This window comes from Sinocyclocheilus grahami, unplaced genomic scaffold, assembly GCF_001515645.1.
Source record: "Sinocyclocheilus grahami isolate Dianchi unplaced genomic scaffold, SAMN03320097.WGS_v1.1 scaffold56.1, whole genome shotgun sequence".
NCBI lineage: Eukaryota > Metazoa > Chordata > Actinopteri > Cypriniformes > Cyprinidae > Sinocyclocheilus > Sinocyclocheilus grahami.
This window is the reverse complement of record NW_015505235.1, coordinates 2,194,406-2,207,218: the sequence shown is the minus strand read 5'-3', so window position 1 is coordinate 2,207,218 and position 12,813 is coordinate 2,194,406. Positions and strand designations below refer to the sequence as shown.

At 35.7% G+C, this 12,813-nt stretch overlaps 2 protein-coding genes and 2 long non-coding RNA genes across 5 annotated transcripts in view; 1 reads left to right on the top strand and 3 right to left on the bottom strand.

Annotated features, from left to right (window-relative positions):
• Positions 1-964: 964 nt before the first annotated feature.
• On the bottom strand, positions 965-5,362 carry LOC107583999 (uncharacterized). Of its 2 annotated transcripts, XR_001609093.1 has the most exons (5): positions 5,106-5,362; positions 4,918-4,987; positions 3,675-3,755; positions 2,362-2,574; positions 965-975 (listed from the first exon to the last, which is right to left on the bottom strand). It is a non-coding gene; the product is annotated as an uncharacterized lncRNA (long non-coding RNA). The 2 variants fall into 2 exon arrangements; XR_001609092.1 differs by lacking the exon at positions 965-975 and having other exon boundaries at positions 1,706-2,574.
• Positions 4,981-9,101, top strand: LOC107584000 (uncharacterized). Its single transcript, XR_001609094.1, has 3 exons — positions 4,981-5,107; positions 8,408-8,657; positions 8,818-9,101. It is a non-coding gene; the product is annotated as an uncharacterized lncRNA (long non-coding RNA).
• Positions 9,102-10,408: 1,307 nt separating this feature from the next.
• The window catches only part of LOC107583990 (small subunit processome component 20 homolog), a 2,768-nt gene continuing 363 nt past the window's right edge, over positions 10,409-12,813 (bottom strand). Inside the window, exons 2-5 of the mRNA XM_016270382.1 lie at positions 12,207-12,479; positions 11,901-12,027; positions 10,830-10,975; positions 10,409-10,655 (exon numbers count right to left, since the gene is read on the bottom strand). Of these exons, the coding sequence (XP_016125868.1) occupies positions 10,500-10,655; positions 10,830-10,975; positions 11,901-12,027; positions 12,207-12,365 (588 nt within the window). The 5' untranslated portion in view covers positions 12,366-12,479 and the 3' untranslated portion in view covers positions 10,409-10,499. The remainder of the gene's footprint in view (positions 10,656-10,829; positions 10,976-11,900; positions 12,028-12,206; positions 12,480-12,813) is intronic.
• The window catches only part of LOC107584043 (small subunit processome component 20 homolog), a 3,158-nt gene continuing 2,722 nt past the window's right edge, over positions 12,378-12,813 (bottom strand). Inside the window, exon 9 of the mRNA XM_016270446.1 lies at positions 12,378-12,479. Coding sequence (XP_016125932.1) covers positions 12,378-12,479 — 102 coding nt within the window. The remainder of the gene's footprint in view (positions 12,480-12,813) is intronic.

The following is a 12,813-nucleotide window of genomic DNA, read 5'->3' as shown; positions in this document are numbered from 1 at the left end:
AATGTGAGCACCGGAGGGCGGAGCCTTCTGAATGAGACACTGCTAGTGTCTTCCCCTGTAAAACCTTGTGACAAACTTTACTGGGCAGCTTTCTCGAGTCTCTAGCTCTGAATGAATTGATAAAGGTGAGGTAGGCTTGATTAGATGTTCTAGGTGTAGCTAATGACTGATATTAGCTCTGGACTAGTTTATAGGCCTAGCATATGATATGAAATCAGAAAAAATGGGGTCTACATTTTTAAATGTTAAAAGTTTTATTTTAATAAATGTCACAATATAACATCATGATTACATGTTTTCACAGATTTGTGTGATAACATAATTGAAGGTGTCAGTATAAAAGTGAAACACATCATATTTGTCATTAACGTGTCCAGGCAATCACGAAACAGCTGTGTTGTGTGGCTTATGCAGCCATTCTCGAGAAGCTGGGTTGAAGTCAGGTGGCTGCTTTCATTCCAGACAAAATCTCGAAACTGACATGCAGTTTCGTGTCAGGCGCTGATCGGTCTGTACGGTGCTGTGTGAAGTCGAATACGACTTGTGTAACACTGATTGCTTGGCATTACATGATGATTTGTGATTGGCTGTGGTGATGAATATTTAATTAGCTGTTTTTGCTTATCAAAAACATTAAATATAGTTATTTGTAGTTAATATAGCTTATTGTTCTGTTTGTCGTTCGGTTTAGTGCTGCTTGTGTGGTTTAATATTAAATTTTCACTAAATTTTTCATTTAGCGTTACCTTTGTTGAGAATAGTGTTCCTTTGAACTACATGTGACTTCATGTTTTCTTCTGCTGTTTATACAGTGCATGTGCACCGTTGTGTCAAGGTTTTTATAATAATGAGATCGGATTGTTGTTTTTTTTTACTGTGCTGGAAATAAAAATCTTAACTCTATAAACAAACCAAGTTAAACCAGAATACAGGCCAAAACAATAACTGTACAAAAACAGCACATAACAGACAGGCCTATAGTTTAATGCGAGTACTACATACATGAATATAAATATTTAAAAACAGATCATTATGATTTTTATGCATTGTAAGAAATTTAAAAAACACCACAGCTAACATTTTTTCATATCAACTTAAAAAAATGAAGTTATTCTATACATCAAGTGTGTACATCAAATGATATAACTAGTTTATTAGGCAATTCATGTTCTTTAAGATGACAATGCGCAGGGGGGAAAAATGGTATTTCACCTGAGTCTAAATGACCCTTAAAAAACATGTCCTTCAATTCTGTGGCTGACTCAGTGATGCGAGAGATTATTGTGTTTTAAAAGTCCTGAGTTTGAACCCCTTTGTTACTTATTTTAAATTGTTGCTATAGCTAATTCCATTGACCAAAATCTAAAATATCATATTATCATAACCTCTGTGGCGAAGTGGTTAATTATTTGTGTTTTGGTACAAAAAAGTCTTGGTTCAAGTCCCACAATTACTGAAGCACATTTCATCATTTATTAAGCAATTCATGTTTTTTAACCTGTGCTTTGTTAAGAAAACAATGGCAAGAATTTAAATTAAAAAGGCCATATTTCAACTGAAAGTGGGAAGTCATTTGCTTTTTGGTACATGAAAGTCATGGTTCAAATCCCATGATTGCTGAAGTGCTTTTCATCATTTATTAAGCATAGGAAAGACTAATTAACTGTTCAAAAAAAAAAAACTACCTCAGACTGAAATTCTGTGGCGCAGTGGATAGTTATTTGCTTTGTTGTTTATAAAAGTCTTGGTTCAAATACCACTATTGCTTACATCAAGTTCTTGCTATACTTTATGCTACAAAACAATGCAATACCACAGATTCAGTGGCGCAGATGATTAAGCGTTGTGTTTTAAACGTGAAGTCCTGTTGTTTCTTAGTTTGCTTCTATAGGTAATTAAATAGAACCAAATCAAAACCACTGTTTCACATCACAGCTTCTGTGGTGCAGAGGACAATCACTTGTCTTTCATGCATGACAGGCTGGGTTCAAACCCAGCAGCTACAACAGTTTTTCCTTTACATAAAACGCTCTCAATAAAACCCCAACTGAACCCAGTTTAATTGTTCAGGCTCGGTAGCTCAGGTGATAGAGCATTGAGTTATAATCATGGAAACCTGGGTTCGAATCTCTCTATTGTTTATGGTAAACTGTTGATGTTATATCCAACAAAGCGGGCCCCAATGTCGACAGTCAGTATGAAAGCCACAATGGCACTAGTGGCTAAACACACGTTGGTTGCGGACAAGGTTACGGTGGAGGCGTGGGTTCAAATCCCTCACCAAAGAAAGATACTGAATAATTGATCGAGGCGGTGAAACAGAAAGCTAGAGGCAGACTGGCTAAGATACCCGGTGGTGACTACTCAGCCATGAGAAACACGGACTAACAAACATACCTGGGGCAATACAACAGACTGACTAAGCAGTCATGAGAAACACGGACTAACTGGCAAACATACCTGGGGGCGATGAGATGGAGACAGACAGACATGAGAGAGGCGGGCCTGAGTGCGCTGGAGATGAGAGAGGCGGGCCTGAGTGCGCTGGAGATGAGAGAGGTGGGCCTGAGTGTGCTGGAGATGAGAGAGGAGAACAGAGGAGTTAAAGGAAACAAAAAAATTTTTTTAAATTTTGCTGCTAAATGTGGCCAATAATGGCATCCTCATTTTCATCTGCAGCAGAGGGGGGATTTGAACCCACATCACCTGCATTGGGTTGAAGTCTTACACTATGAACTCTGACCACTCAGCCACAACAGCTCTCACATGGAGTGGTATTCAGTTACTATAACAAATAAACAAATCTACACACATTTCCAAAAAAAAAAGAAATGTAAATTTAATTTAATTAATAAAAGTTGTCATACTATTAAAGGTACAATTAAATATTAATTTAAAAACGAAACATTCAGAATTCAAATATTAAAATCAAGATTTTTGCAAATGATAAATAAATTCACACACTTTTAAAATATTTTTGTACATGTACAATAAATTATTATTTTTAAATATAATTAGTATGTAAATATTACATAAAATAACAAAATAAAAAAAGTTAATATTTAGAAATAGAACATTTTTATTGCACAAAAAAAAAATTTCATATAAAAAAATAAACAATATTTACCCATTAAAAAAAAAACAAATTTGTGTCTAGGTACATTTAAATAAATACTAATAACAAAAAAAATACTATTGAAAATTTTAACATATTAAAAACAAAATATAAATACAAAAAATAATATATAAATTACATTAAACTTAAGTCAATATTTATAAACAGAATATTAAAATCATTTTTTGCTAGAATTTTTTGTTAAAAGAATTCAAGTTAAAAATCTTGTTAAAAAACACAAACATTTACACATTTTGTGTCTAGGTACAAATAAATAAATCCTAATCATAAAACTAGTAAAAAAAAAAGTAAAAATATTAAGAAATAAATTTAAACACATTTGAATTCAAATGAGTTCCTATATACAATTAAATAAATACTAATACCAAAAAGGTTTGTCTAGATACAATTGGATACTCCATTACATTTAAAATATTAAATGAATATGTAAATATCAGATAAAACAATATATATATATATATAAAGTATTAAATTGAAGTATATATAGTATTAAAAAATATTAACATAGTATTAAAGCTATTAAAAATATAAGCATTACCTGCCCGTGACCAGATTTCTGCTATTAAAGCAAATGTCTGTCCACATGTTCCAGAACTCTTCTTCCAACATCACTTACCTGCTGTTTAAAGAAAGAAATAAAGACAGAAAACATTAGCTATGTGTAGTAGCATGAACTGTTCTTTATCAGTAACTTTGTGTCTTTATAAAACACCTGTCACACTCACTTTCTAGAGTGTTATTGGATAATGAACATCCAAAACAGTGGGCAATCATGGGCAACATAGCGACATGACGAGGTATGCTTGAGCATTCCTTCCTTTTTAGGGTCGCATCACGTCCTATAAACAATTGAATGAATTTTGAAGCCTAAATACAATTGGCAGAAGTAAAAAGTTTAACCTAATCTAAACACTAACTACAACATTGCACGAGTTTCTCCATCACATTGTTGCTTCCAACAGCTCTTTCAATATTTATTTAACAAACCTTTCCCCTGAAAAGTTGAGTTAGAATAGTTTGCAGAAGAATAGTTTGATGCCGTTTAATGTCCACAACAACCTTTGTAGTCCCATTTATCACAAGGGTATTACTGATGTATTTTACGTCATAGAATAAAACATGAAGACATTTTGAGCCTGTATTAATCACAGACCTTATTTCAGGCTTTTAACTGAAAATCCATTAAAAAAAAAACATTGCATCGTCAACATTTAAAAAGCTAATGGTCTTATATTTAAATATGCTATTGAAACAGATCTAAGCTCTACTCATATTATACCAACCACAGCTAGAAGTAGGAAAGACATGAAGCATCAGTGCTTCACAAAAAACCAACCATAGAATACAGTCCATTACAGTAACATGATAGGATAATACATTGCTTGATAAAATGAATAGAAAAGGTAGCCTAATTCATATAAATCTTATAAAGATAACACAACAACTACTGATGAATTTGGAATCCTAAAAGAAAACCTTCGTATTCATATGTGTTATAGCATACAATGTGGTCTAATGAGAATTATTTTCATCAACAAGATAGTATAACTGAAATCTCAAGTGTTGTACATGGCTTTCAGCCCATGTCTACTAGATTTAAAGCCATACTAAAAGTATGCTTTTAACAAATACATGTACAATGTAAACATTCTCTTCACAGATCAGAAACAGTAATATTGCACTACACACATTTTGTCCAATCAAATTCTTTCTAGAGAAAGTCCCTCCTCCAAACAGCTAGCAGCACAAGCACTCTGTTAGAAATGTCAGAACAGATTTACCTTTCTAGCAGATCTGAAAGTCTGTGAATGTGAGGAGCAGCAGGTGAGAGATGCGCAGATACACCGCGAGCTAAACAAACACAACAGAGAGGAGAGCGAGTGAACGCTACTACATCAATACACACTTACAGAATTACTTTCAAGCTAAACAAACCGACTGAGGACTTCATACGCGCAAAGTTACTTACAGGTGAGTCGCGTTACACTCGATTCCTGCACTTTACCGCAGTTTGTGTCGGTTTTGTTTGCTGACGGGCGGTAATTGAGAGACATTAAGAGTCTGTCACTGAGCTGTCATCTCCAGAATCTGTACTTTCATAGCATTAAACGACATGATAAAGCTTCATTGTTGTCAAACATCGAATGGTGTGAGGCTAAAAGCGACGCCGCCTAGTGGAGCGGAGGGAGAACTGCGCTTATTTACCTGACGACGATTCGAAAAGGACCCGGATGTATTCGACTTAACCCGCCGCTGAATAAAAGCACTTTCTGCTTCGCATCGCATATTTTGTCAAATACACACACTCAGTGTTGCCAACTTAGCAATTTTGTTGCTAAATTTAGCAACTTTTCAGACTACCCTAGCAACATTTTCTTCCAAAAGCACCTAGCAACAAATTAAGCTGTTTTAAAATTGTATTTGGCTACTTTTAGCAACTTTTGATAAGTGGCTCAAACAATAAAAAGGCACACATTTTCCATCTAAATTTCACAAAAAGAGGAAACCACAGATGCCTAGCATCACGTGAATTAAGTTATTGCTATTTGCAATTGTTCAATTTGATAATAATAACAATTGTTCATTTGTGATACACCTTGTTAGTAGCTTGTACCTGCGATTGTTGATCAGTTCGCACACTGTAAGAAAAATATCTAGTAAAATGGAAAAGGTACTAGTATTTTTCCAGGACATTATCTGTTATCCATTATCCGTTGTAACCCGAAAACACAAAATACAATGCATAATTTAAAATGTAGGTAAAAACCTGTGAATTGTTTTCTTAGAGTGTAGCATACTGAAGACTAATAAACTGCTTAAAACTATAATTGTTCAGAATGTGTCGTTTGACTAGAGCTAATAAAAAAACAACAACTTGTAATCGTTCACAAATGTGTAAGTGTTCAATAATTAAATGTTGTATATAAAAATACTTATTTATATTTTAACATTATATTATGCATTTATAGTATTTTACAAACAAATCTAAAATCTTTTTTTGCTGAGATTTGATGTAGTGACAATTTTGCGTCGGGATTACGTAATGACATCAAAAACGTCATTTAGCAACTTTTAGCAACAAATCCACCTTGCTTTAGCAACTTCCCCTGGAAATGAGTTGGCAACACTGCACACAGTACGTTTCATACGTTTTCATGAAGCAAAATAAACACTATATTCAGTACTTTATGTACTGCTTACTACAACACATGTACAAAAATAAAGATAAGCATAGTATTGTTAGTAGCTCAGTCTTTTATAGGCCTAATAGGAGCTGTGTAGGTAGTTTGTGGAGAACTACGCTAATCGTGAACTTCTGGATCAGTGCATCGATTCAGTGAGTTGCTCTGCTGCGATTAGTCGCATTCACAAATGAATCATTTAGTGTGATTTGTGAACAGCTTTTGTTTTAATCGTCCTTTATGTAAGAACAGTCTTCTCCTGTGTTCGTTCTGGAGTTTAATTTTGGATCCAACAATTCTTTTTTTTAATTTATCATAATTTTTATAATAATTTCAAATGATCCAAATACTCAAGCTTGAAGTTGTACTAGTTACACATGCTACCTGATGTCTGATCTCTCCGACAGATTACCAGTCATATCGCTCACAGGCTTGAACAGAACAAAAATATATAAGCCGATAAAAGATATTTGGTACTGTGTGGGAAAATGGTGTACTTCTTTACTATAGCCTATAATGTTACAATATAAACTACATAGCTCTGTCCACAGTTGTAAAGCAGAATCCAACAGATCAGAGGTAAATATAAAGTATCATGTACTAACATGTGGTTTATTGTAAGGGACTCTACATTTACTACAACACTACACTTACTATTATATATATATATATATCCTATAGGCTACTTATGCAGATTTATTTTATAGATATATAGAACATATCTGAGAACTGTTTAAGAATATTGCAATCATTGCATTCTTGAAGAACATTCTTACAACTTATCTTAAGGCATTTCTTAACTTCTTTCTTAAGATGTTCATGAATCTGGTAGATGCTGCAGAACTAAAAGTGAATTACATTAGTTTGGTATATTCTATACTAGGTGGCCACACCATAGACCGTGTTCAGAAGCTTCGTGTAATGAGCCTTTTAAAGATAAACGGTGAACAACTTTAACGATTGTGGAACTTGAACAAGAATTTAAATGTTCGGTATGTGCATTACACTGCACATCGAGTCTAATGACCTTAAGTGGATTGCGTCCTCCTGTGGTGATTGTTGTGTATTACACCACTGCAAATAGAGGCTACTCGACTTAAATGGGTCGCGCCCTCCTGTGGTGGTTTTTGTGAATTACACCATAGAATATTTAGTCTAATGAACTTAAAGGGGTCATATGATGCTTTTTTAAAGATCATTATTTTGTGTATTTGGTGTAACAGAATATGTTGACATGCTTTAATGTTCAAAAAACACATTCTTTTTCAAATACTGTACATTATTGTAGGTCCTCTATGCCCCGTCTCTCTCAAACGCTTCGTTTTCTACAAAGTCCCTCCTTCCGACAAGCGCAGTCTGCTCTGATTGGCCAGCTGACCCAGTGCAATGTGATTGAGAGGAAAGCCTTGATCCTAGCCATCGTTAAGCCATCACTAACCTCTGTCACTTTTCAAATCAAAAATAATTTTTCAAATGCATTTTTGATAACATAAGAGACTTCACTGACAGACGTTCTTCATGCCACAGTGCACATATTTAACTAATCAACAATAAAATGACTGAATGGCATGTGACACTGCAAAATTTACTGAACAAACAGAACATTTACTCACATTTGGCGCTTGAGAGGTGTGTAATATTGTGCCCCGGCTTGAGGACACAAACATCCACAACTGGCATTTCTTCGTGTTCTCCACCCAGCACTTTAAACAGCCAGATCTGTGGTAATAAATCTGTTGGTGCAGAATCTTGCAAGGATATCTGTTTTAGACCAGTCAAGCCCGATGATGGTGGCAAAATCTTACACTCAGATTTATTTTGCGTTTTCTTGTTATTTAGATTTAGTTTGCAGACAGAGGGAAGGCAATAACAGCATGCAAGTACAAAGATTCAAGGATTATAATTAATACAGCAATACTGAACAATATAGTCCTTGATATTGATTTCTCATTGCACAGTTTTAGGAACATTTACACAAACCATGTTTTGTCTGTAAATGTTCTTGAGGAAGACTGCATCATTTTATCATTTGTTTCTTTGCCAACCTTAATGATGTTTATGTTTATGAATTACTATTTTATCTTTGTAGTGCACATGACTTATGGACCATTGGATCCAGTTCATCTGGTTCATCCAGCTCTGCCTGTGAGTATGTGAAATACCATGTATTAATATAACTATTATTTACACTAATACTTTTGGTTACACAGTATGTAGTAGTTTTTATGTCTTTACCCTACAGAGTAATGGATGTGTTTGAGCACCCAGTCAACAGAAGCAGAGCTCTGGGACGTGTGGACAGACATTCGCTGTAATGATGGACATCTGCTCATGGACAGGTGATGCTTATAATGTGTGTTTTTGGCTAGTTCATGTGTAGGTTACCATTATTTTCTTTCTGAGGGGCCTCGCCTGTGAAAAGCAAATGATGGTAACCTAAGCAGGTGGGGAAGGGACGGGGGATGATCATTTTTATGCCGCTTTCTTTTTATTTTCCAGTCTGGACAAAAGCATAACCACTGCTGGTCACAGTGCGGGAAGCTCCAGGGGGAGACTGTACTGGTATCCCCCTTCTTTGGGCGCGCCTTCACACACACTCCAGCATTCACTCATATCACAGAGACCTGGCTGGGATCAAACCAGCAACCTCTGAACCCGTGAGGCAGCGCTCTTAACTGTGAGCCACAGGTCTCTTGTTTGAACTTGTGGAGGAGCTTATATTTCACTGTTACCCTGTATTTTTTTCCAATAAATAAGTTAAAGCATTCAGTTGTGTAATCGTGGTGGTATTTGAACCCATGCCTCTACCACATCTTTGTGCACAGAGAACATGTGTTAGTCACTAGTGCCACTGTGGCTCTCACCCAACACGTTGGCATTTGGGGCACTTTGTTGGATATATTGGCAACAATTTAACACAAGTAATAATGGGATTTGAACTCAGATTGCCATGCTTTAACAACTGAGCCACTGAGTTTTGTGTGGTATTTTGTTGAGAGCTTCATTTTAAATGAAAAGTAGCATGTGCACCTGCACAACACAAACTCATTTCTTTGAGATCTGGCTGGGATTGAACCAGCAACCTCAAACCATGAAGCAGCACTCTTACCCGTGAGCTACAGATCACTTATTTGAATTTGTGAAGGAACTTATATTTACATACTGTATGTGACCTGTGATTTTACAATAAGCTAGCTAAAGCTTTCAGTTGTTTTTTTATAAACTGAGGTGGGACTTGAACCCATGCCTCTTTTGCAACCTCAAACAGAGAGCACGTGTTCAGCCACTATTGCCACTGTGGTTCTCACGCTGAGTAGTAGAGACTTTGTTGGATATAATGCCAACATTTTAACATAAGCAATAGCAGGACTTGAACTCAGCACCCTCTACTACAACCATGAGGCAGTGCTTTTACGTGTGAGCTACAGATTTTGCATCTGGCAAAAAGCGTTGCGCCCTCCTGTGGTGATTTTTGTGAATTACACCGCTGCAAATCCAGTCTAATTAACTTAAAAAGGGTTGCGCCCTCCTGTGGTTATTTTTGTGAACGACACCACTGCGAATCACATCTAATAACGGTAAAAGATTTGTGCCCTCCTGTGGTGATTTGAATGAATTACACCTCTCCAAAGGGAGTCTAATTAACTTAAATGTGTTGCGTCCTCTTGTGGTGATTTTTTGGTCAGTTACATCGGGATGTGTGGTTCTGTTACAATTTTAAATAAATTCTGAGTTAGTGCGCCCTCCTGTGGTGTTTTTTGTGAATTGCAACGCTGCAAATGGAGTCTAATGCCCATGCCTCTTTTGCAACCTCAAACAGAGAGCACGTGTTCAGCCACTATTGCCACTGTGGTTCTCATGCTGAGTAGTAGAGACTTTGTTGGATATAATGCCAACATTTTAACATAAGCAATAGCAGGACTTGAACTCAGCACCCTCTACTACAACCATGAGGCAGTGCTTTTTCGTGTGAGCTACAGATTTTGCATCTGGTGATTTTTGTGAATTACACCGCTGCAAATCCAGTCTAATTAACTTAAAAAGGGTTGCGCCCTCCTGTGGTTATTTTTGTGAACGACACCACTGCGTATACTGACACAGACTCAGTCAACGGACAGACCCTCTCAACTGCCATGTGCACATGTGGCGATGTATTATTTAGCAAACAGCAGCAAAATGAATCAGCTGATTATAGCCAAGTCTTTCAGTGACGTGCTTTTATGTTTCTTTGCTTTATGTCCTGTACGCACAAATGCGATTTTCCGCTTTTTGGCCTCGTTTTTCTTTAACTGCTTCTTTACCTTCTTTCTGGCAGCAATGTCAGTATTTACAACAGTCTGTCAAGGGAAATCATGAATAGAATTACCATTTCATTTTTACTTTAGTTATAAAGATGTGTAACCTGGAAATTAACGAACAAATGGTTTCTTTATAGTTGTCTCTGAAGCCTAGAAGAACAAGTTACACACTTGAGCAGCTTGATTTGAGCAGCATTTAGAAACATGTTTTACCTGTATGGCTTTGGCTTTCTTGCGTGAAGCTCGTCTCTGAGTGGCTTCTTTCTGCACTGCGGCAAAAGCCAGAGAGAATCGCTCCAGACCGACCAGCTTCTTCAACAACTCGATCAACTCCTGAGCCAGATTCTTTAGTGTGGGGTCTGAAACAAGAGCAAAAGATCAATGAAATGTCAGTTTCACCCACACCGTCAATGATTGAGATTGTCACAATATGCATTTAGTTGTGACATTCTAATTTAGTTTTCATTTCTATTTTGCGTTCAAAAATGAATCTAAAGCAGCTTAACCCTGTAAAAACCCATGAAATAAGTCTGTATCATGTTTGACTTTTATGGCACATATTGTATGATATAGTGAGAATACAGAGCTCACACTCCAGAAGGAAAAAAAACACCTCAATTCTATTTTATTTAGACAATTTTGAGAAATTTGATGCAGTCGCTGACTTATATGGGCAAAATATAAGATGAAATTTTGATCTTTGACATAAATCATAGCTTAGCGCTAAAGACTAATGTCTTAGTAATATAATATTTTAATGCATAGATTTAGGATCAAAGCTCTACAGTTTAATATGATTTTTCTAAAAAATTATGTATAATCAAATAAACCTAAGTTGTTTAAGTCCAGTAAATGTTCGTCTTCTACTATTCTACTAACAATATAAAAGTTGTTAATATGTTTACTTCATACAAAATCAGTAAAGATTTCACAACAAAAAGACACGTGTCGTACGACCTGAAGGTTGATATTTCTACAATTATGCTAAAAGGCCTTTTGCTGACATAAACTATCAATCAAATGACAGAAGGCCTGTAATATACTATGCACAGCAGGTTTTTCAAGTTTTGATCATTTAGAGGCTTTAGAGGTTATAAAGTTAATCTGACTGAGATATACTGTGCATCAACAACCTAAAATAAATATATATTTTTTTAACTGAAATACATTTTAGTCAAGGTTTTAGATCAAAAAAATTTCCTAGAATTCCTTTTCCTAGATGACAAAACTCTTCATTCCATGTAGGGTTTGTCTGTTTCTACTGTAAGGACGGTGTGAACTGACCTTGGTCTGCGTATGTGCTGTCCAGCTCTCTGTAGAGAGGAGCGATGATAGTGGTCAGATACGGCCCAAGTCGATCTTTTCCGAGATCCACAGCTATGGCTCCCAAGAACTTAAAAACACAAGTTCTCTAAAAAAAAAAGAAAGAAAGAAAACGGTAACCGAAAAACTTGTTTAACTTTGCAAACCTTTGCTTAACTCGCATCCCTGAGCTGGAGATCCTCATATTTAGAGAACATTCCTACCAGCGATCCATCTGTATCATTCAGAGAAGTCAAGCATAAACAGAAAGACTGATTTAACGCCCACCTTCAAAGGCACTTTCGGCGTGTCTGCTGCTTCTCTTTTGGCCAGTAATGAAAGCTTCTTCATCACCCAGAGGAGAGATGGAGGCTTGTTCTCATTCTGTTGCTCCTCAAGCTCCTGCTTCTTATCTTCCTCTTCTTCCTCCCCTTCATTCTCCTCCATGTTATCCGTCGTTTATTTCTCCTCATCCTCCTGTTCTTCAGCTGGATTTGTGGGATCAGACTCTGGTGAGATGAGGTAGATCACTTTGGCCACATAAAGTAAGTTCTTCAGCACCTGATCAGAACAAAACAACAGGAAGTTAACATAATATTAACTTGGCAAGAAAAGTACAATGAAAACTGAAATATTAAAAAAAAAAATTGTTAATTTTTTACAAAACATTTTTTACATTTGATAAATTTTTACATTTTAAAAAATTGTTTAGTTTCAAATCAAAAATAGTTTCAAATCAAACATTTAGACATTTTTGTAACAAAGAAAGTCTAGAAAATCAAATAGGAAAATAATGAATACAATCAATACAGTTTATAAAGGTATACTGATTATACTGTGCATCAACAACTTGTATAAAAGAAATTATGATGAAAAAAAAAAAAGATTTTTATAA